The sequence below is a fragment of the Pyrus communis genome, chromosome 15 (genome assembly GCF_041283825.1).
Source record: "Pyrus communis isolate YQ-2024b chromosome 15, ASM4128382v1, whole genome shotgun sequence".
Lineage (NCBI taxonomy): Eukaryota > Viridiplantae > Streptophyta > Magnoliopsida > Rosales > Rosaceae > Pyrus > Pyrus communis.
Genome location: NC_142579.1, coordinates 33,501,974 through 33,525,473, shown reverse-complemented (window position 1 = coordinate 33,525,473; position 23,500 = coordinate 33,501,974). Strand labels below are relative to the sequence as shown.

The 23,500-nt window shown below is 37.1% G+C and overlaps 4 protein-coding genes across 4 annotated transcripts; 2 read left to right on the top strand and 2 right to left on the bottom strand.

The window, feature by feature from the left end:
• The first annotated feature begins 2,477 nt into the window (after positions 1 to 2,477).
• LOC137744036 (uncharacterized) lies at positions 2,478 to 6,733 on the top strand. The gene is made up of 5 exons (XM_068483901.2): positions 2,478 to 3,778; positions 4,725 to 4,782; positions 4,887 to 4,970; positions 5,115 to 5,256; positions 6,091 to 6,733. Exons 1-5 carry the CDS (start codon positions 3,295 to 3,297, stop codon positions 6,457 to 6,459), a joined length of 1,137 nt encoding a protein of 378 aa, XP_068340002.2. The 5' UTR covers positions 2,478 to 3,294; the 3' UTR covers positions 6,460 to 6,733.
• Positions 6,734 to 7,721: 988 nt separating this feature from the next.
• On the bottom strand, positions 7,722 to 11,264 carry LOC137743403 (putative WRKY transcription factor 32). The gene is made up of 5 exons (XM_068483288.2): positions 10,831 to 11,264; positions 10,684 to 10,733; positions 9,165 to 9,799; positions 8,896 to 9,054; positions 7,722 to 8,374 (listed from the first exon to the last, which is right to left on the bottom strand). The coding sequence occupies exons 1-5, from the start codon at positions 11,066 to 11,068 to the stop codon at positions 8,017 to 8,019; spliced, it is 1,440 nt and encodes a 479-aa protein (XP_068339389.2). The 5' UTR covers positions 11,069 to 11,264; the 3' UTR covers positions 7,722 to 8,016.
• Positions 11,265 to 15,787: 4,523 nt separating this feature from the next.
• On the top strand, positions 15,788 to 18,222 carry PUP5 (purine permease 5). Its single transcript, XM_068448033.2, has 2 exons — positions 15,788 to 15,940; positions 17,031 to 18,222. Exons 1-2 carry the CDS (start codon positions 15,889 to 15,891, stop codon positions 18,104 to 18,106), a joined length of 1,128 nt encoding a protein of 375 aa, XP_068304134.2. The 5' UTR covers positions 15,788 to 15,888; the 3' UTR covers positions 18,107 to 18,222.
• Positions 18,223 to 18,581: 359 nt separating this feature from the next.
• On the bottom strand, positions 18,582 to 20,756 carry LOC137708880 (eukaryotic translation initiation factor 5A-2). Its single transcript, XM_068448044.2, has 5 exons — positions 20,477 to 20,756; positions 19,683 to 19,805; positions 19,511 to 19,567; positions 19,083 to 19,157; positions 18,582 to 18,960 (listed from the first exon to the last, which is right to left on the bottom strand). The coding sequence occupies exons 1-5, from the start codon at positions 20,597 to 20,599 to the stop codon at positions 18,856 to 18,858; spliced, it is 483 nt and encodes a 160-aa protein (XP_068304145.1). The 5' UTR covers positions 20,600 to 20,756; the 3' UTR covers positions 18,582 to 18,855.
• Between the last annotated feature and the right edge of the window lie 2,744 nt (positions 20,757 to 23,500).

The following is a 23,500-nucleotide window of genomic DNA, read 5'->3' as shown; positions in this document are numbered from 1 at the left end:
TATCTCTGTCTCGGGGACATTTTAACTCAATGACTTATTCAAAAAGAAACAAAATTACAAAAGAGGATTTCTTAGCATCCCTAACTTCCTACAGTCATACGAGTTTCAGAGAAAGTGTAACAGGAAATTAACACATTCACCATATTTGCTTCTTGATAAATGGGGTTAGGAATCTCTCGTACCCTCGCGTTGCACGCATTGGAGAGCGACTTGCATGCGCTCGGCCCCGGGATGCCACGGGAGAGGTTGGGAAACCAAACCCATATTTATGGAGATGAGGTTGGGTCTTATGGAGATTTGAACTGGTTCCCTTTAATTATAATATGCATCGTTTTCTTCTGGTCTTTCCGCACCTTGATTGCAGCTGCATCAACCTCACTTGGGGCCATGTTGCGTTGACAAATGAGAGGTTTTTCGGGGTGTCATTTATCAAACCAATTAAGTTAGGTATTTAGGATGGAAGCAAGTAAACTAACTTCACGGGTAAGAATCGTATGTGCTATGACTTTTCCTTACTTGATATTCGTTGCACCATCATGTGTTATTATTGTACTCTGATGACAGATATATAACCTTATCATTTACTTTAACTATAGCCTGATAAGCAAGGGAATTTGTTGGGTATTTTGTGAATCTGGAGTTGATTGTGAAATGAGAAATGGTGTGAAAATGTGAAGCCCTTTTTTGAATTCTATGAAGCTAGAAGAAACTTATTAAGGTTGCACCGAGGTACGATCACCTAATTTGCACCAATGCATTGAAAAATCAGATATATTGCGACAAAATGCCACCTTTTACATTGAAACCATATGCATTTAGCTAGGATATGACAATAAGTCGTGTCTGGATTTATCTATTAATATTTCGTTACGGTCGTCCCAAATTGTCAACCCTAATGAAGGTCCGCTGTCTTTGTGCGTCGGATTGCCAAATGCCTAAGGCTAAGGTCATGCCTATGGAGGCAAATTCTCTGCCCTCCCACTTCTCGTGTCCTCCTGTTTGTGTGGTCACGGTTAAACCACGTTAATATTTTATATTACTATTTGTTTTTTGTTTTTTTATCTCTATAAAAAATAATATAAAATATTAACGTAACTTAACCGTGATCACACAAAATAAGAAGGCACGGAAAGTAAAAGGACAAAGAATCTGCCTCCCATGCCCATAAGCTAAGGCTATCAGAGTCTGTTGAGGTCAATTGATCAGGCAAAACAGTAGAAGCCTCAGTCCGTCTACTACTTGCTTGCAGCTTTAGCCCATCTTCACGTTTTATTTTTAGGGTAGATAAGGCAATATATTTTATGTTTGTAGTTTAGTCACATTAAATAAAGCATATGAAAATTTTTATATGTTCGAGTTTAAATCCGTCTTCTCGCAATTTGTTAATTTAATGTAAAATATCGTTAATTTAAAAAAAAAAAAAAATTCTACCTTTTGTATGGTATTTTGTAGACTTTATTTAGGTGTTTTCATTGAGCTAAAAAGTCAATGATTGCTTCTACCTGCTAAAGAGAATAAGAATAAACCTAAAAGAATAGCTTTCCTTTAAAATAGTAGAAACTCTTGAATTTTATATTTAGTGATAAGTTTTGAGGGTGAAGTGTGCTATTTAAATAAATGGGTATTTGAGTTTTTTTTTTTCAATATAACAAATAGTTGAATTCCAACTTTTTGACTGAGGTGCATTTTTACTTACCACGGTCAGGTATGATATTGCTCATCACCTTATTTATTGTCATTTGATAAATTTAAATTTTAAGATTTGTGTCTATGCATAAATCTTGAAATTTAAACTTATACACCGATGATAAATAGAGTGGTGAGCAAATAAAAAAGCGAATAGACTATGACCACTTCATCATCTACTTGTCTTGGTTCATTTTATCTAATCACTTAATAACATATTTAGTTACAAACTCACACTACAAAACTTAACTCAAATGATAAATAGTTCAAACTTCAAAAACAAATCTAGTTACATGTTTCACGTTAACTTTCATAAAAACAAAAATGATTTTCTGACACTTATTTTTTGATTATGCAAATACTTTTCTCCTCCTCCATTGCGATTCTCTTTGAATCTTTATGTCCAGTGTCTAATGATTAAGAGATTTAGACCATTGAAAAGAGGTACAGATTCAGACTTTTAGTTTGTATAAAGTAGATTAGTAGAATGAACTGATGAGAGCCACATAATTTAAAATAGGTGATCCAGATCTCTTAATCTTTAAACTCCGTACGCAGAGACATAAAGGATATCAACTCCTTTGAACTCATATATTTTTTTTTCACTACTTGGTTTTTTTCTTTATTTATTCGACTCAAAGATCAGATTAAGAAGAAAAAAAAAAGAATGGTAATTTGAGCGCGGCAGGCGATCAGGTTTACCGGGCAACAACCGGTAAAATGCAACCTCAAACCGGCTCGTTAGGTCACCCGACGAGAAACAAAACACGACAATCCTTCACTCTCTCTCCCTCTGTCTTTTGCTCTCATTGTCTCTCTCTATCTCTGTACAAATTCAGGGAGAGGAAAATTTCAATTCCTGCAGATCGAAACTAGTTTTTCTCCTCACTCCTCACAAAACCCACTTTCCCGCATTTTCCCGGAAACTTTCTTTATTTCCCGGAAAGTGAAGAAAGCATGGGAATTGCAAAGGGACCATGTCTTTTGTGTCTGCTTTACTCTCTCCAGGTGTTGCAGTGACCAAACGACACCGGTTTAGTTTCAAAAACTTATGCTTTACTGTCTGATTTCTTTCAGATAGTTCATTTTTCCCAGAAGTGCAGAGTGGGAATCTCTGGGTTTCGAGACTATTTGGAAGCTCATATATAAAGCCGTAGCTTTGGCATCACAAGGTGAACCTATTTTTCTTTCTATTGATTTCTGCGAAATTGTAAGTGGGTTTTGAATTTCTTAGGTATTTTGGGCATGTTGGAATCTGGGTTTTTGGGGGGTTTTAGTTGGTTTCTGTGAATGGGGTTTGAGATATTTGATTGGTGAAATTTTGATGATTTGAATGTGGATGGACCCAAAGGGTTGGTAGGAGTGTAACTTTGAAGAGCAAAGTTAATGAATGTAGCTAGTGCAAGTGTCAAATCTATATGCTGTCATGGTTTTTCTGGTGATTTGAGCTTTTGAAAGTGAGAGAAACTGGGTTTCAGTGAATTTCCAAGATGGGTTTTCGATAATTTGAGGCGGCTCGGGCAAATTCATAGTCGGGTTCATTCCGTAGTTTTATTGGTGTAGTTAAGCTGAGATCTTTGGAGAATTTGGACCAAAGGAGTGACATCGATGTCAGGAGCTCCAAGAGTAAGGTCTATCAATGTGGCCGATTCAGAGTCAAGGCCAGTGCTTGGACCTGCTGGGAACAAGGCAGGGACGTTCAGTGCGCGAAAACCGGCTTCAAAACCACTGAGAAAGGCTGAGAAATTCAGCGAGGAGGTTTCATCAGCTGAAGAGAAGAAAACCCATCAATCTCCAATGCTGACTACCTCTCCTCAACCGCATTCACCCAAGGTTCATTCAGTGCTTCGTCGGCACGAGCAGCTATTGCACTCTAATTTTTCGCTGAATGCTTCTTGTTCATCAGATGCCTCTACGGATTCGTTTCAAAGTAGAGCATCTACGGGTAGGCTGATTCGGTCAAATAGTGTAGGGAGTAGGAGGAAGCAGTATGTTTCAAGGCCAAGAAGTGTGGTTTCTGATGGTGGATTGGACTCTCCTCCTGATGGTTCACAGTCTAAGAAGAGATGCGCTTGGGTGACGCCAAATGCTGGTCCGTTTTCATTTCTTTGATTCTAGTCAAACTGTTTGCGTTGGTGAATTGGTTATGTTTTTCTAGTTAGTAATGTAAATCTTCTCTTGATATATTCTTATCTGGTAAAGCATACCATTTGGATTTCTAGAGTATATGTCACATCCTGTACTGCTTTATATCATCTTGGGCTTGCCTTTGGAAAATTTGTGCGGAATTTACTGACCGAAATGCTAATTTGGGGCACGTTTTAGACTAGCAGTAGGACTGTCATGATTTAGTTCATAATTCAGCAAAGTGTAGTCAATTTATTCTTTACACCCCATTCCCACTCTGATTTAAGATTAGACTTGGTGATGTAGACACGAGTTAGCATTAGTTCAAAACCAAAATGACTAGGATGCAGTTCGTACTCCAACAAGATAAAAGCTGTTTGTACCTTAGAAAGAAGAGCTTCAAGTTAAGGGAGCATAAGGTTCGTTAATAGGCAGTTTTAAATAAATTTGGTTGATCTAAGTAATTATGTTTAAGGCTTAATTGGATTACTCTCCTCAAAACTTTTGTATTGGATATGAGATATCAAATGAGTATAACTACACTGTTGTTTTGATGTCCAAGCCAAAAAAATTGTAGTCACTTAGTGGCTATTATTTTGATTTTGTGTCATTGTTATGAATAATTCGCATTGCACATTATTAGTGCATGAATGATAGAAAACAGATATATAACTGCAGAAGTAAACAATTTGCGATAGTTGTGCATTTCTCTTTATTGTGTGCTTTGTCCAGTGACTCCAACCAAAGAGGAGGGGTAAGATAAGCCATGCTAATTTTTGTGGAGGTGGAATTACATTTATGTTAGCTTAGAGACTCATTATGTCTGGTTGAATCAAATAGGATTTTCTACATGGCTTGGTATTCTTCTTTTGGATATTTATATTCTGATAGAGCCTGGTATGTTGAAGCAGATCCATGTTATGCTGCTTTTCATGATGAAGAATGGGGGCTTCCAGTACACGATGACAAGTAAGTCGTAGCAACACTATCTGCATATATGTTGACAGTGACGACTATTACTTCATAAAAATATACTTCACTGTCATTTCCTTAATCTTCTTGACCACATGCAGGAAACTGTTTGAGCTTCTGGTCCTATCAGGTGCTTTGGCCGAGCTTTCATGGCCTGCCATTTTAAGCAAAAAGCACATCTTTAGGTACTGTCCCTGTGAAAGTTGTCTTTTCTATTTACCAACCGACTTACCCTGAATTATATTCTGTACAAAATGTTGGGGCCTTTTCAGTGATGGTCCCTTCCCTGTTGAATGGCCTTTAATAATTGACACACTTCATTATTACAGGGAAGTTTTTGCAGATTTTGATCCCATTGCCGTCTCAAAATTGAATGAGAAGAAGCTTATATCACCAGGAAGTGCTGCAAGTTCCCTATTGTCTGAACTGAAATTGCGTGCTATCATTGAGAATGCACGTCAAACAACCAAGGTACATGTTCATTTCCTTATATCATTGAATGAGATTGAATTGCAGCGGATGCACGCTTGTTCCAGCTTAGTAAATCACCGCTAACTCATGTGGGAAAAGTATTAGGAATCTCACCTGTATGCTTATCCATCGCAAAATTACCTTTTCAATGATACCTAAACTTAAGCAAAGTAAACATGGCAAGTAGTATATTTGTATTAGTTGTATTATTTATGCATCACTCTGTGAGTAAGTGTTTGGGCTGACACTCACACCATCATGATCCACTCATGTTTGAACACATGGATCTATTTTGTAATGCTATCAACCATATTGCTATAACATGTGGATTAGCAACACTAAGTGTTTGTGTTAGCACCACACTCAAAAAAAAAATTTCTCTCCACAAGCCAAATAGCCCCATTCGCTGAGTTTTTCCCGGTATATACCCAGGGACCCGCATGTTTTCTGTTGTTTGTGCAAGCAATTAAATGGCATATAATGAGTGTTTGGTGATTATTTGATCAGGTAGGTTAGGTGAAAAAAGTAGTTGAATTGTGGTCCTGAACATCTCTGTTATTTGTATCACACATATAGGACAAGTTGTTGTTCTATCATCCTTTGAAGAAGCCTTACCTTCCATCATACCTCAACAATTGCTCATCCAACCTAATCATTCCCCATCTTCAGCATGCCAGCTTGCTTCATTACTTAGTCCTGAATTCACTTATTTAACTCCGACAAGTTTCCAACCGTTTAATCGCTGTCCGAAACCCTTTTTACTGTAGCCATGATTGCACATTTCTTTAATCTCTATCATTGCAACTAACTTTTTGCAGGTTTTGCTGATGCCAGGTCATAGAGGAGTTTGGGTCATTTGACAAGTACATCTGGAGCTTTGTGAATAACAAGCCCATCGAGAGCCGATTCAGGTATCCTCGGCAGGTTCCGGTTAAAACTCCAAAAGCAGACGTCATAAGCAAAGACCTTGTGAGAAGAGGGTTCCGGAGTGTCGGGCCCACTGTCATTTACTCCTTCATGCAGGTCGCCGGAATCACAAATGACCATCTCGTTAGTTGCTTCAGATTCCAGGAATGTGTAAACGCTGCGGAAGGGAACGGAGAGAACGGCATCAAGGACGAGGCTGGAAAGAAAACGGAGAACGGGATAGAATCAGAGTTATCCGTCGCCATAGACAAGCTGAGTTTCTCGTCGGACTTATGAAAGGCCATGCCTTTGATCAGCTCAGCAGGGTTCAATCATCAGTTAAGCCGCATTGACCGATTCAGAGCTACTCTTTGTATTGAGTAGTAGTGAAGAGGGTTTTGTGTGTAATTAATGAAATTCTGAAGCAAAATATGGATTTTGGCAATGTAGATTACTGAAGTGGATTAAAATTAAACTGGTGATTGTGCTGTTGCTTGAGGGAGCCTTCCAAAACCAGCATGCAACTTTTGTACAGTTGAAGATATTAGTTATTAGAATCTCTTTAAAACCAGATTTGGGTGTTAATTAATTAAAAAAAAGGTAAAATCAACTTAATTAAATACTGTACAATGCTTCACAATCTGAATTATACTTTCAAATTTTCTACCATGCTCCGAGGTATTTTATTCGCTCAAGTTTTGGTGTTAGATCATGTCTGTACTTCAACCAAGGATTTAGTAGCTGCAAAAATACCAGTATATAAGATACATCGTAGCATACTACAAAATTCCTCGAGGTTTTAGTTTTGAACTGAAAGTCGTGGTTGACAGCTGGTAGTGGTGACAAATTGACAATGATCTGTAGCACAGTTGGGACAGGCAAATTTGCTGCGTCCAACCAACATCACCCAAAATGTGGGGCACCACTTGTTTTATCTCAAGTAGTCAAGTAGGGGTGTCAATGGGTCTCGTTCGGTTCTACTTTTATATATATATATATGTCGTGTTTGTATCAACTTACAAATTTAACATAGTAGCTCACACATTGATAGCAGACTGATCCCCCTCCTCATGCAGCTCCACCACATGAGGCAGCATGGTACGTTTAATCTCCAGGTCAAACAGTTCGTCAAAACAAAACTGGTGCCTCCAAATAATGTATGCGTATGAGTTCTAATCTGAATTAAAATTTCAAACTTTGCTCACTTTTCACTAAAGCAAGTACTAAAATTTGTCAGAGTCGTGGATGCAGACTGTTTAGGAAACGCGTCTGCCTCCTGCCTCTGGTTTCATTTTTATTCTATGAATTCCACCAAATTGGGCAAATTGGGCAAATTGGGCAAATTGAGATAACGACTGGTTGAAGATGAAAATTTGAAAAAGAAAGAACGGCATCCGAGGGCAACCCACATCCCAACTTTTTACCACGAGGACTTGACCAAATCAAGTATTTAGTAGGGATGGCTGGTCAGGCCACTCTCACAAGAGTGAGACAGGTCTAACCATCGAGCTGATCAAGCTGCTATACCCAAGTTTTTCTCGCTTGATACCATACGCACGTGCTCGGAATTGAATTTATAAATGAATGACCCCGATTTCTATATTGTTTCACTGCCATCAGCCTATTTAAAACAAGGTGCAAGGGTGTACAGTACCAAATCTACACAACTATGCACTATTAAACTACATCTGAAAGGTGAAAAACACCACCAAGAAAAAAAGGGGAAAAAAATCAAACCTGCCAATCTGATAACTCATAATGCTATATAAATACACTGCAGCTTTTATAAGAGAGAGAGAGAGAGAAGCCCGTCGATGATGTTCTTTACTAGTCCTTGGGCCACCAAGGGAGCTTTCAGCAATGCTTTATTTCAAATCCAATGCTCAGAAGTGTTCGAGCCGATTCCATTGCCTTCTCACCTCCGAGGTCGAAGGCCTCACCCGTCAATTCTCCTCCTGTGTCCACCGACCACTGGGTTGAAGAAATTTGGTTTGGGTCTGTATCGGTCTTCTTAATATGCAAATTGTTCATGGAAGCAGGAGCGGCAGCAGCAACAAGAGGAGCGCTTGGAGGGCCATGTCGCTTCTTCGGGACAGGCATGTCATGGTCATGTACCCCCTTGTATGTTATAATTACAGCACTTGTATTATCTACGGCTGTTTCAATGTGCTTCCGAACTGGACACCCAGCAGAAGTACATCTGTAGTAGTTCCTGAAAAAAAAAAAAAATACAATACTTGATCAAAATCAAAGGAAGACTACATGTAGTATTTAATTATAAAGCTCCGAATGCCAGCTCTGAATAGATTTCTTTCACTATTTTTTTACTTGTACATCTAAAGTGGCAGATCTCCTTTATAACAAAAGCTTCATTTGATTAGAGATGCCACAAAATGCATTAAAGCATTCTTTGATGAATATCATTTATGCTGCGCTTACTTCTTAGAAACGCAAATAAACAAAAAATGGAACCAACTAAGATTGCTTAAGAGTCAATTACTAATTGGATCATTGCATTTTCGAGTTATTCAGAATGTATCTTTCGCAAATTACCTGCGCTTTGAAGTTTTAAAGCAAACACCTTGCACAAAGGAAAGATGAAGTTTATGTAAAAATGACGCATATTGAACATCATTTAACCACATATAACAATGAATTTAAACCCCAGACGCTGATTAATTAGGCTAATATCAAACTACCAAGGAAGAAAAAGTGAAGGAAATAGGAATGCACCTGGGATGAGGATTTCCTTTCACCATCTTCTGTCCATATTTGCGCCATCTGTATCCATCACCTGATATTCCAACATCCCCCGCCGCATGCACAACAAATTTAGGTTTCTTGCCAGGTTTTGAGAGAGAAGCAGAATATTCTGATTTGCTTTTCTTCATTCTGGTTATCAATAATGAAAGCATTAGAACCAGGTAACATACTCCTTTCAACAAGTATGGTATAAAATACAGGGTGGTGTGAAAGAAAACAAAATCTACAGGTAAACTTGCCTTCGTTTGGGTTCTGGCTCATCACCATCACCATTCTCCTCCTTGATTTTAACATTGCCATTATCATCAGAGTCACTTGTGCTCTGCCGTTTTCTTTCAGGAACTGATGGTGTTTCTTGAATAGGTTCTTTTGAAGATGTGGACACCTCTGAATCATTAACTGTTCGGCAGGAATGTTCTGCAGGAACAACACTATATCTTACACACTCAGCAGATAGTGCAAGCTTATTTTCCTTTATGCAGATACTTTTCCGAGGGGGATCATGAGTATGTTGGCTTTTGTAAACAATATCTGTTACATGGCCTGAGTGATCACAGCATTCTATTTTCTTGGCATAACACTCAGAATATGTGCACCTATAATAGCTTCGAGAACCTTGAGGGCTCTTTACTTGCTTCTGACCATATTTCCGCCAGTTGTAACCATCTGAAGCAGATGTCTTTCCATGAGGAACTCTTTGTTCTATTAGAATTGGGCTTGGAGCAGATGAAATGGATTGAGTGACAGAAGTTGGAGATAGTTCTGAAAACGGAGTTGGATAAACAGTCAACTGAGACTGACTTTGCTTCTGAATCTGAATATCTTGGTTCATTACACTTGCCAAAATTTCCTGGTGGCTCAGCCCAAGTTGCTCCTGAGAAATAACAACGAAAATGATTACACAACCACAATGTAGGGAACCAGAGGTTTGACTTTTAATAACAAGAGGTGTACTATTCTGGAGTTGCATCAAATTCAAACGATGTTATACAAGATGCATATAAACCCATGCCTCAAGTTAGACTGTTAGAGGTCTGAATGAGATGATGTACGGTCAATAAAGTTTCAATGCTCCTCCCACCTAAGAATACATAAGAAGACAGTTTATAAAAGCCATAAGATAGCGGAGGTTCTTTCACATGAGCTGAAGAATACATACACTAAATGCTTGGCTACTGATTTATCAAAGATTCTCTTAATCTTCAGACACTTGTTAGTATAAATTGATTAACACGTACTTCGGGTACACACCATGCGTATAGGTCACATCTCCATTGTTCTGTCATTAAAGATTATTACCGTTAATAGGTGATACTAGGCTACTAACTTTCAGTAATGCAAATTTTTGCTTCTAATTGTCTCTTCAATGATTCTCTTCCAATTACTCAAACATCGCTTCGCCTCTCCAAAAAGCAAGCAGATTACAATGCTTTTCCTACTTGGTACCTAATAAGAGAGATTAACACTTGCAAATCAACATTAACTACGAGGCCGTAATCACAAGGATTTCAGATTCATGATTCCAACCCTCAAACAAGAACTTCAACAAACGTTTTTGCCCTTCCCCCATAGAAAACGCATTCATAGCATTCAATATCCAACCGAGAAAAAAAGTAATCTCATTTCAAGCCATAATCTTCTCTAGTATCCTAATCCTAACCCTCAAAGCAATCAGTAACAGCACACAATTAAAAAAGCTTAAGACTCACTTAGCCAACGATCAAAAGCTCAGAAATTTCAAATGATTGAACTTCTAACCTGCAATTCAGCTCCATCAATCGACTGTGACACGGACTCAAGCTGCAAACCTGCATGATCAACCACACACGATCAGCCCCGCTTCACCATAATCCCACCAAAACAAAAACAAAAAAGGCACCGTTTTCCCAAAACACAAAGCTTTACCTGCAAACTGATCGTTCTCTGAAAATTCCTGCGTCGAAGGCGCCGTTAGGGTTTCTAATTGCGTTTGCCTCAACTCGGATACAGAACTCTTTAACTCGCCGGGTTGAAATTCACCGAGTCGTTGCTTTCGTTCTTCGTCGTCGTCTTCGTCTCCGTCGCCGCCTTCTTCTTGTTCTTCTTTCCTTGGGTGCAGTTTCTCCGTTGGGAGAGCATCGGAGCTCTCGTGGCGCTCCGCCATGGCCGATTTGTCACTGTCAGAGAGTAAAGTTTGTCGAAACTGTTGGCGCTGTGCGTTTTGTAGTGTCCGAAATCGAGCCGAAATTTAGACCGAAACCGTGAAATGTTTCGGGTTCTGTGTACCGGTTTGATTAGGGAGGGAGAGAGAAAGGCGGAGAGAGGGTTTGCTTTAAAGGGTGGGGGGATATATGTATGTCTTTGACTGGAGTTGACTCAGGTGGTTTTTATGACGGTGTAACTGAAGCCGTTAATATCTCCGTTATATGAGGTGCGGGGATCGCCGTAGGTTCTGCTGACTTGACGGTTTCCTTTAGACTGCCGTTTGGTGTCGGACACAGCGACCCATTTCTGTAATTGTCTTATTCTCTGTATTATTGTATTAATCAGATTAATCAGTTTATTGCATTAGAGTTAGTACGTATTGTGAGTCGTGAAGGATTGATTGATCACACTTTTTGCATTAAATCTTAAAAGGATTTGGTTCTCACTTTTATTAAAACAATAGTTGCCAGTTAGACTAGTACCCATGAAATTCTATGTTTCAGTGCATGACGTTTATTAGATAAAATAAAAGTATGTATGGGCGGTTAAAGATCTAAAAGTTAAAGATTTAAAGAAGTTTTAACGAAATACTTTTGGTACTATTCATTTTTAACGAAAATGATATTTTTACTTTAAAAAGTCACTTCTGATACTATTTACTTACAACATATTTTTGTCATTTTGATTAAAACTCAAAGTTTTCAAATCATTTTCATTAGTTTTCTTAAATATTTAATGGTCATAAATGTTGTTGTATAGGAAAAAAGGTGAAGTTTCACCGTACAATTATAGGGAGTGACCCAACTTATTTATAAGGTCATGCAAGGATCATAATTGAATATTTTTTCGATTTACGAGAAATGTCTTAATGGGTCCATCACTTTTCAAGCCTAACATGTAAATAATATAATGGGTAATATGAAACGCATGTGGCCATTTAGCTTCACACGTGGCACAACTTGCTTTGATACTTTGAAGAAAGTTGAGGTTCCATTATACAACCAATCGTCAATATGAGGAGTAACCCAACTTACTTATAAGCTCATGCAAGGTCTATCCTCCCATCAATGTGGGAATCATTCTCGACAATATATTATACACAATGCAATCTCTGAAATCTCAAGATTGTTAAGTATATGCTATAATGAATAGCTTACACTCTGTTTAAATGAAGAAATTTAAGATTACTAAAAAAATTTAAAATAATGGAATTTTAGATTTTAGATTTTGTGAATTTTCTTGTTTGGTTAACCTAAAAGGACAACGGAATTTGAATACAAAGTTTATTATTTCTAAACTCTCATTCATAGAAATTTAGAAATGACACTTATTCACATGGAATTTAAACTTGAAAATTGGAGGTCCCAAATTCTAAGTTTTTTTTTTTTTCACGCCGAAATTCCATATTTCTATGATTATGAATCCAAACAAGGAAATTGGTACATGTCAATTTTTTTGTCAAAATTCCAAGTTTATTTCCTTCATATAAACTTAGTGTTAGGTTTACACATGAAGAATTTACATGCAATAAGAATATTCTAAACCAATCCCGACAGGTTATATGGAACAATTAAGCACATGACGGTTAGTGTTTAAAATAGCAGTATAGGTGGAATATCGATATGAAAATTTATGGAAATATCAAAATGGATATCGGCTGCCTTTGATGAAAATTTGGAATGGGATGGGTATATCAACTCATTCAAATTTAGTCAAAATTAGGAAAACAATTCTCAAAAAATTCAAAAGTTCGACATCTGCTATGGTTTATGACAAAATTTATGTAGTGAGAATTAAATATTATCGAATATTGATTAATTGGCCTTCCCCTTTTTTCCATATCAATCTTTGATTTTTCAAATATTTCGATGAAAATATCGACAACATAAATATTTTAACGCTAATAACGATACATAAAATATTTGGAATACTGATTTAGCGTGTTGCTCGCATATAAATTTCTCTTCGTCAACAAAAGAATGGACGTTTCGATATTTTGCAACCATAGATATTCTTTTGAAAATCTATGTAATATGCCCTAGCTAGGAACAAAAAATGTATAGGTTTATAGTACTTTACTTTTAGGATAATGATATGGGATGTGTTATCCACACACATCTTTTTACTTCTCACACACACTTTGTTAACTTTTGTCATTTGATTTTCTTTAATTCATCATATCCGACGGTTGAAAATTAGAAGATATGTAAGAAGTAAAAGAGGTGTGCGGATATCAAAAGGATGGTTGATAAAGTGCTATCTCGTCTAATTTGTCTCTAATATATATATATATATATATATATATATTATTTTTTTAAATAACGAATCCGAGTGTTGATGAAGTGCTATCTCGCCAAAAATTACCTTATCTTTCTGATTAAATTGTAAGAACATTGAAGCTAGTTAAAAGATTTGTGAGCAAATCAATATCAAGCTACCGAATCCGAATGTGTATATTCTGAATTAAAAGGTGTGGTTGTGAAATATTGGTACAAGTCAAAAAAGCAAAAAGTGAATGGCAATGTGCTTTATGCTATCATCTTATTGAGAATATTTAGGGCAAGTCCACCCTACCCAATTGCCAAAACAATTGGACAATTGAATCCCCTCGAACCCCAACAACCATCCCCATCCCAGCCCAATTAGTTGGCCCAAGACCGCCTCACCAGGAGATTCTGGCCCGACCCAGCACCAGAGTGGTCTGACGTCAGCATGACCTCAACCACGTAAGAAAAAAGTTGGAAACAGATTTGCCTTTGTGAAACCGCCGCCCTGTGAAATGCAACCTGCATTGCCTTTTTGACTTCATCGACGGAACCAGCCACGACACCTTTTAGGACTTTGGCGCCTTATGGATGGGGTTATACACGCTTCTTTTTACCTTTTTCACTCTTTCCAATTTTGACATTTGGGTTAATGAATTGAAAAAGATCAAATGATAGAAATTAACAAGAGATGTATGAGAGATAAAATCGGTATGTGGATAACACCACACATATTTATTTGTTTCCAAACTTTCTGGTTATGGAAACATAAAAAATAAAAAAATAAAAAAAAACCATTTCATAACTCTAAACGCAACTATACGACTTTACCAAAATTTTGATTAAAAGCTTCCAATTAAACTGCTTTTGATTAAAGATTAAAGTTTTAAGGGAGATTCTTGCTGGAAGGTTAAACTGACTGCCAAGAACAGAATCAAACAGATACAATGGTGGTGCTTTGCTTACTGAAAAGTTGGTAATGTGCCCAATACTGTGGGTGGAACAAAACTTACATGCCCGAAAATTTATACTTCTTGTGTCTACGACACTCAACATCTGAAAGATTGTAGACTCGAGAGTGAGTTTAAGGTGGATTAAAAGTGTCTCGGGAGCATAAAATTTGTGAACTTTTTTACGAGTTGAGGTGGATTACAACACATGAGAGCTCCTTTTAAGGTCCGTCTCTCCTACTAATCCCATGAAGTGATTTAATGAGTGATGTAGACAAGAGAATTTACATAGGTAAATCTTTTGTGTTTGTGGTGCCATTGTACTTAACAACATTGATTTCTAATTAATTCACACATTATTAATGTAATGATCATAATGTACTTATGAGTTCACTACCAAAATAATTTCATAAAGGTTGTATGATTATGACAGCTCTCACGCTGCGTGAAATTAGGTGGGGATAAAATATAGAGACAACTCATGCTTTTGGTTGGGGTACCCCAGGTCCCCAACACAATTTTTTCTCCACTTTGAATTTCAAATCGTGTAGATTAAAAATTAAGATTACTAACTTATTTGTTGCAAACAAATAAGGTACAGAGCGAGCCTAAACTTAAACTAATAAGCACAAAAGATGGTATCAGGGGGCTGGGCGGGCCTGGAGGTGCCCTTCTTCTCCGCCTTCAATAGGTTCCACCTGTGTGGCTTAAATTTCAGGGAGACTAGGGCATCAACCCGGCACTCCACCACGCCCTCCCATGTAAATCTTAGTTTGATCCAAGAGGGAATCAAACCACGACTATTTAACGAGAGTAATTTTCACGGCATGAGTAGAAAACAACCACAATATTATGTGCCAATAATATTATAAACACGAGACACCACATTGATGGTGTAGACAATAGAACTCTCGCTATCACCCTCATCATGTCAATTGAAGATGCTCTCGACTCCTTTTCCAACTTCGGGTTCGAGAGATGAACGGTTCTTCAAATGGTTCACGCGACGAGGATGAGAGGAGACAAAGGGGCTACGAAATCAGTATTAGATATGCAAGTTAAACGTGAATGGACACAACTCAATGAAACGCTGACAAATGCCCGGCTTGGCACTGGGTGCTGAATAAGCATGTGGGGAGAGGGAATGGTTGGTGAGGGAGGGGGAAACTGAAATTTTCCTCAAAAATTCAGATCATTTCATGTGACTTTCCTTTTTAGGTGGGCACGTGGGCTAGCAAATTTTGGGGTTAGTTTACTAGGAATGCTAAGTACGCTTTCTAAAAACTGAGACTCATGGATTCTCTAACATTTTATATTTTTTATACAATTTATTAAAATATTCGTATGAGAATTGACGTTAAGATATAAAATATTCCTTCATTGTATAAACGATGAATGAAGGGCTGAATCCAAACACGTGGCCTTTCGTTGTCCAATCAAATATATAATAAAACAAATTATATAGTAGAAGATATTCCTTCACAGCTCACAAGGGGTCAGAATTCAGAATACAAATCGTACGCCATTTCAATTTCCAACCTATCCCAGAATCAAGGGTATGCGATATGCATGGTCCTGGCTGTGAATCGTACCTAATGCAGCCGCTGCTACAGTCGGGTCAGTCGCTAATCACTCCATTTTTACTTCATTTTTTTCTGGTTTTTAAAAAAAATATATTATGTTCGATTTGGTGTTTGATTGGTTGCTGGGAAAAATGCATGACCGAAATTAAATAATTTAATCAAAAATTTCATTTTGTTTGTGTGTGTAAAACTTAAAGAGAATTGGAATTGGATTGACTAGAAATAGGCTAATTACTGTGAAGAAAGTATGTAAATTGCTGAGTGGAAATTACCCAAATTTGGAGTTATATTTGGTTCTCCAAAGTTCAAATCTTTCAGCTGAACAGCTTGAAATTGAGTAAAGGGTAGGCCTCTTTCTGCTCCTGCAGTGGAATCAGCTGCTTCAACTAGTATGTTTTCTGCTTTAGAACCACCTGCCATGGTTGTAGATTAAAAGAATACAAGACGAGAAGGCTTTCGTTTTATGGATGCGCATAAGCTCGGAAATCGGGTTTATTCCTGTAAATTTTAGTTGGTTTGCTTTGAATTTTTGTGTAGAGATTTTGTTTGGTATAGGTATTGTATTTGGTTTCTTTACTGCAGTCTGCAGAAAGATTGTTTGGATGTAATTTGCTTTTGGTTTTGGTTCCTAATTTCTTTTTGAGTTCGGTTTGGCCTCAGGAGATAGGCGTCGCGTGAACTTGGTTATTGAACATTCAAACTTGAGGGTCCGTCTGATAACCATTTCATTTCGCTTGTTCGTTTCTCTACTCTCCTATTACATTTTCCCCTCCACCCTCATTTCTCTTGTTTCTCTACATCTGTGTGGCATAATCACTTTCATGGTAGATTCAGTGTTGTCCATTCACTGCATATATTTATCGCAGCGAGTAATCTTCCTTTTCATGGAACAGAAAGAGATGTGGTTAATTTGAAAGTTTGAAACGATGGTTTTTGCATGGTTTAAAGGATTACAAGCATGTACATTCTGTGGGGACTAAAATCCCAAGATTTAAGTTTGGATGCAAGATTTCATCCCCCTTTTTTAATGAAGTTTTGATTGAGTTTTTCACTGTGTGAATTCCTTGATTGTCGTTTAATGAGTTTAGTACGCGTTAATTCTCATGATCGTGAATTCATGTCAGGGGAAAGAATGGAGGAGGAATCACCAAAACCTCCCCTTTCATTATGGGGCCGGGTTTCTGCCTTTGAGACAAGGGCTCAGGAAGCATACAAAAGCAAGCCAATCTCGCATTGGATTCTCCTTGTCCTTGGCAGTGGGGGCATGCTTATAGCGTTTCCTGCATCGAGTCTTCTTTCTCGTGTGTATTATGCCAATGGAGGCACTAGCAAGTGGATCATTTCATGGGTTGCCGTAGCAGGGTGGCCTGTGACTGCTTTAATCTTATTGCCTACGTACTTCGTCTGCAAAACGACCCCTACTCCCCTGAATATAAAACTTACTGTTTCTTATATTGTGCTAGGTCTACTAAGCGCCGCTGACAATCTCATGTATGCTTATGCATATGCTTACCTTCCAGCATCTACCGCTTCTCTTCTCGCATCATCATCTCTAGTATTTTCTGCATTATTCGGGCACCTACTTGTGAACAACAAACTTAATGCAGCGATAGTAAACGCTATTTTTATCATTACAGCTGCTATGACCATCATTGCACTGGATTCAGATTCAGACAGATATGGAAATGTAACTGATAAGCAATACATTCTGGGATTTGTGTGGGATATTTTAGGATCAGCACTCCACGGGCTTATTTTCGCTCTTTCAGAGCGGGTTTTCGTGAAGCTACTTGGTAGAAGGTCCTTCCATGTTGTGTTGGAGCAGCAAGTCATGGTTTCTTTCTTTGCTTTCGTGTTCACCACTATCGGAGTAATCGTGAATAAGGACTTTCAGGGAATGAAAAACGAGGCCGGAAGTTTCAAGGGCGGTAAGTCTGCTTATTACCTTGTTCTCATTTGGAGTGTCATCAGTTTCCAGTTAGGGGTATTAGGGGCTACTGCTGTGCTTTTCTTATCTTCCACCGTTCTCGCCGGTGTGCTGAACGCAGTAAGGGTTCCCCTCACCAGCATTGCAGCTGTCATATTGTTAAACGACCCGATGAGCGGGTTGAAGATCCTCTCTCTGATTGTTACATTTTGGGGCTTTGGCTGCTACATCTATGGTAGTTCCTCTGCATCTTCAAGTAGAAATTCCTCTTGATATTCTGTTTTCTGGTTCATTTGGGTTTATATGTTTATCATATCCTAACGTAGTGAATTGCTTGGTTATCATACATATTCCTTCCCAATGATATAAGGATATACTTTTTAAATGTATAGCTCTGCTTTTGTCTCATAATTTTACTTAAACAGGCCGGGACTAGGTATCCGAAAAATAAACGGTGAAGATTGTTTGAAAAATCGGACTACATGTATCAGCGTTTGCAAAGGATTCTTCTCGACAATCGTAATCGCGAGCATCAATCTAGTGTCTGCATCCATATGATCCCAATATATCTAATAAGTCGCACTATACGTCAATCCACAATGAGCGAAAATAAGCACGAACCGTGATGTCATAAAATTGTCAGTGAAACAGAAATTCAACTCTTGCGAAGAAAAAAAGGATGACAGTAACAACGATTCAACATGTGTAGCATCAGCAAACAAAACAAAGCATCCGAAACACTGGAACATAAACCTTAACAATGATTAAACATAAAAATATCTTTCTTTTGTCGGAAAAAAAACCAGAGAAATAGTTTCATAGATATGCAGCAAGCTCCATTTGCCAAGGGATCCGGCAGCTATAAATCTTCTTTGCGTCATCACTTTTACAAGCTTGGCAAGATAAAACACCATTTAAAATAAAGGTCCATTGCACAGATAACATGGTTCCACCAAAAAAAAAAAAAAGTAAAAGCAAAGAACGTCTTGCCATCAGCTAGAGCTACCGCTACAGCATCGTGCTTAATTCTTCGGACCAATGTCCTTGAGGGCACAGATCTGCTCCTCACCCATGGCAGACATGACAGTCACCACAAGATCCTTTCCATCATTAAACCCGTCCTTGATCTAAAAAAAAAAACAGAAAATGAAAAGCTTTAGTCGAATACGAAGAAAAGAGATACAAATTACAATAAACCACCTACGGTAAATGAGTTTTTTTTTTTTTTTTTTCTTGATGAGATAGATACCTGGGTAAGCAGACTGTCGTCAGTGGGAAGCCTCAGATCATCCTTGGTGTTTCCATTTTCAGTCAAAAGACTCACCTACAACATGTCAAACTCCAGTTAGAGCAAACAAAATGGAAGAAATGCCCATTTTCAGTCAAAAGACTCACCTACAACATGTCAAACTCCAGTTAGAGCAAACAAAATGGAAGAAATGCATGTCACAAGAAATATATAACCGTTAACATAACACAAACAGAGAAGAAAATTATCATGAAACTCCCAAATATAAATTCATGCTTCAAAATCTCAAATAATAGATGATTCTACTGTCTTAATGTGCACGAGTTTGCTTCTTTTGGTATCATCATTACCATTGAAGCGCACATAAATTCACATAACAATCAAAATTTCTGATGACATACTTGGAACTAATAGTCAAGAATACTTACAAAGCCATCCTCAGAGATATCAATCAGCTGGTAGTCAGTACGGTTCACATGGGGAACCTGAAAAAGCAATGATAAATAAGCGGAGAATGAATGATCCAACTTAAAACCAAGAAATACAACACGTACAAAGATACACAATTTCACGATAGACAAATTTAGAGAAAGCAATTACATCACAATTGTGGGACGAAGGAACAATATCTTCAAGCTTCTTTCCATTGAAAATATCAATTGCAACAAAGTGACACTTAGCGTGACCGTGCTTTCCAGTTTTGGAGGTGGAGACTTCAACAACCTGTAATGAGAGCAAACATGATTCTAACTGAGAATGGATTAATCAAATGAATCCTTCACATAGAAATGATATACAAGAATGATGAGCAATAGAACTTCGGTTTTATCAGTTGGTCAGATAAGAAAAATTGGGATTTACGGTTCAATTTACAGCACAAAAACTTTAGATCTCAATAAGGACCAGTTGTAATCGTGTATTGAGTGTGTGCGTTTGTGCTAAGCCCCAACACAACAAATCTAGACCTAAACAAAGATGCCATGGATTTAATTGCCAGTATTAATAATTGTAGCAAACGAATGCGCAATACTACTATGTGTGCTAAGTGATAAATCGATTGCGTCCAGAAGATTCGTTACTGACTACTCCCTCTGAGTACCCAGCATGAGAGCCAAACAGTAACAACAACAAATTAAAAAACACTAAACTCCCAACAACGAAATTGCAATCCTCTCCGATTCGACAACATCAACACCAGTAACAACACAACAATGAGATCATGAATAATCAAATACCAAAACCAAATCAACAAAATACACAGCAAAGCAAACATATTCAATCAAAACTCGAAACCCCAACAAAGATCTGGCGAAACCACAAAACCCAGATGAATATTGACCTAAAAACCCGGAAAAATTGCATCTCGAATTCGAAAAATTAGGGAAGAACTAAACCTTGCAAGGTCTGGCCTTGATGACGATGTAGCCATTCTTGCGGATGGTACCAGCCTGCTGGGGATAGGTCTTAGATGCGCCGGCGTCGGCCTTGGATTCGAACTGGTGCTCCTCGTCCGACATCTCTCTGCCTCCGAACTTGATGAGCGAGCTTCTCTGTCCCTCTTGGGTTTTCTCTTTGTTTCTGCTAAAACAACGAAAGAGGGCGACTTCTGGTTTTGGGACTGCAACCGGCTCTATATTCCAAGGCTTCTAGGTCATCTGTTAACCATGGTTAGTCAGATCGATCCTCTACCGTTGGATCTGTTATAAACTTATCCAAATAGAATATAAGAAAGAGGAGGTTATCCATCCCTTTCTTTTTTATTATTTTTTTCTCATCAATTTTCTTATTTTATTTTTTAAAATGAATCATAAATATATGTTTGGATTGATTTATGGGAGTTTTAACGAAAAATTCACAGTACTGTTCACTTTAACGAAAAACAACATTTTTACACTAAAAAGTCAATCATGGTACTATTCATTTTACCCTTTATTTTGTCATTGTCATTAAAACTAAAAGTTTTCAAAATATTTTCATTAGTTTTCCTTTGTTTTATTCACACCTCATATTTTGTTGACTACACCACACATACTTGATAAACCTTACTTTTACTTTTTGAATTAAAATTTATCTTAATGCACCCCACATTTTTTTCCAATACAACCCTCACACCCACACTCTCAATATACACCTAACACTCAAACTCTTTATCAACATCTGGGTTTATGTCAATTGAGTGTTTAGTTTTCTATCAATTAGGGATTTTAAATTTCATATTTGAAGAAATTGGATCAAAAGCATAGAATGCAAACCAAGTTTTGCTAAAAATAGAATATAGCCCTTGCAATCTTAGCAAGTGAATTCAAAAGATTGTTCAAGAGAATTTCGGAACTGTCCATCATCATCAAGCCATCACATTGAAGACTATTACTTCTATTGGCTCGAGTAAGAAGCAATAATGTGAGGGTTATGACAAGTCGCCCTAAGTTGGTTCATGAGGTTTTCAATATTTATTTTTTGTATATGCCCAACAGACAACAGTAAACTCCACTATATCAAAAATAAACCCGTTCAATTTTCTCCGTAGAGATTTTAGTCAATCGAATGAAATATTATAAACATAAACTGATATGTGATAAATGACATTGCATTGAATTATGTCGTTGAGTTCAATAGCGGATGAGAGTGGTTTCGAGAGCTTGAAGAAAATAATATACACTAAAAATGATTTGGAGGTGTATTCATAATTTTATGGGGCCTAAATAGTCTTTTTGTATTAGAGTATATAAATAATATTTTATGTGAGGTGCATTCAATATATGGGATGCTAATAAAAACTTTATGTGTTTTCATACAGATAAATAAACTAAATAAATGATACGACTAAATACTTATAACGGCATATTTTTTAAATATGAGTATCAACAACAAATTGTTCACGACTAAATACTTATAATTTTTATTACGGTTAACTGCATATTTTTTAAATAGGAGTATCAACAGTAAATTGTTCGCATTTATTGAATGTCTTTTAATAGTATAATTGTTTGCGGTCCATAAGTTTTACTGAAATTGCAATTAATCATACAGAAAAATATCATATAAATAAAAGTTAAATTTATTTACTTGATATAATTTCTCTCGCCATCAAATTGTTGCAAAATAGTAGAATATGCCGCATAGTGGCGGAATATTTTATCACTATTAAATTCACCACATTTCTTATCACAGTTGAACTAAAAACCCACTTGGTTGACTTTTTCGTGTCTTCCATATTAATACTTATTCATAATTATACATAATAAATAAAAAATCACGAACTGATGATCCAGTAGTAAAAGAAGGATTACGATGCTTTATTCAAACTAAAAACCGAGCTCTCGGGTTCGCCACACAACAGTACTAATCTAGAAGCCAAGAAAACTCGTAATGATGCCTCCACTGCCAACTATTTGTGGTTCATCGGCGCCATAAATCATCTTATAAATATAAATAGGTCACTCTAAACGGTTCACGTCTCTCCTCTTTTAAAGGATGCCGTGTTGGACTTGGACCGCACTACAGAATCAAATGCCCATTACAACTCTTCATGGGCCCATCAATTGTTCCGACGAACAAAACCAATTAGTTAACCATACAAAAATGCCATATTTGCTTAGCTCCCATATTATTCCAGAATATTTTCTTTTTCTTTGACCAAAGAATTTTTGAAAATAAGAGATATAATAATTTATTGAATAAAATTAATTACAATGCCCGAGCAATATAATTTCGAAAAAACAATTGGTTCTTCGATTTAATTTCAAAAGACATCGAAATACAAAACATTCATAACGCCAAATACGAGTAAAACTTCTATAATGATTGGTATGCATTGGACCGACCATGTTAAAGAAATGGGAAAACAATGTAGATTAAACCTAAATTCGATGACAAAATACTTCATCATCATTATGAATTCTTTCATATACCATTCCATTCCACCATGAGTTTGAGGCTTAGGGTTTTAGAGATGGAAAGGTTATGCAAAAAGGTGTAAATGAAAGGGATAAATTGTGTATAATTATGCTACGGATGCCATTGTGGCATGGCGTTCTATGTTAATGATACTATCATAAAGGACAAAAATTTACACGTAATATTGTATCATTAAAACAAGATATCACAGTTCGATGTACTTCTGCTAATTAGAAGATATATCAATCATGAATATATGTGATTTATTTGGTGTCTCTCTCTGCGGCGGAGGACCACTTGTGTTATATTTGATATTGCATCTTCACGTGGAGTGACTGCAAGGGACCATTCCCTTGCTCAGAAAAAAACTAAAACTAAAACTAAAACTAAAACTAAAACATAAAAACCAAAGCCTATAAAAAAACTAAAACTACTTTGAGCCATTGACACTACGTTCTAGCGGTATTCATGTTATGTTTGCTTGTAAGTGAGATGTTTTAAATTCGGCTCCAATAAATGAC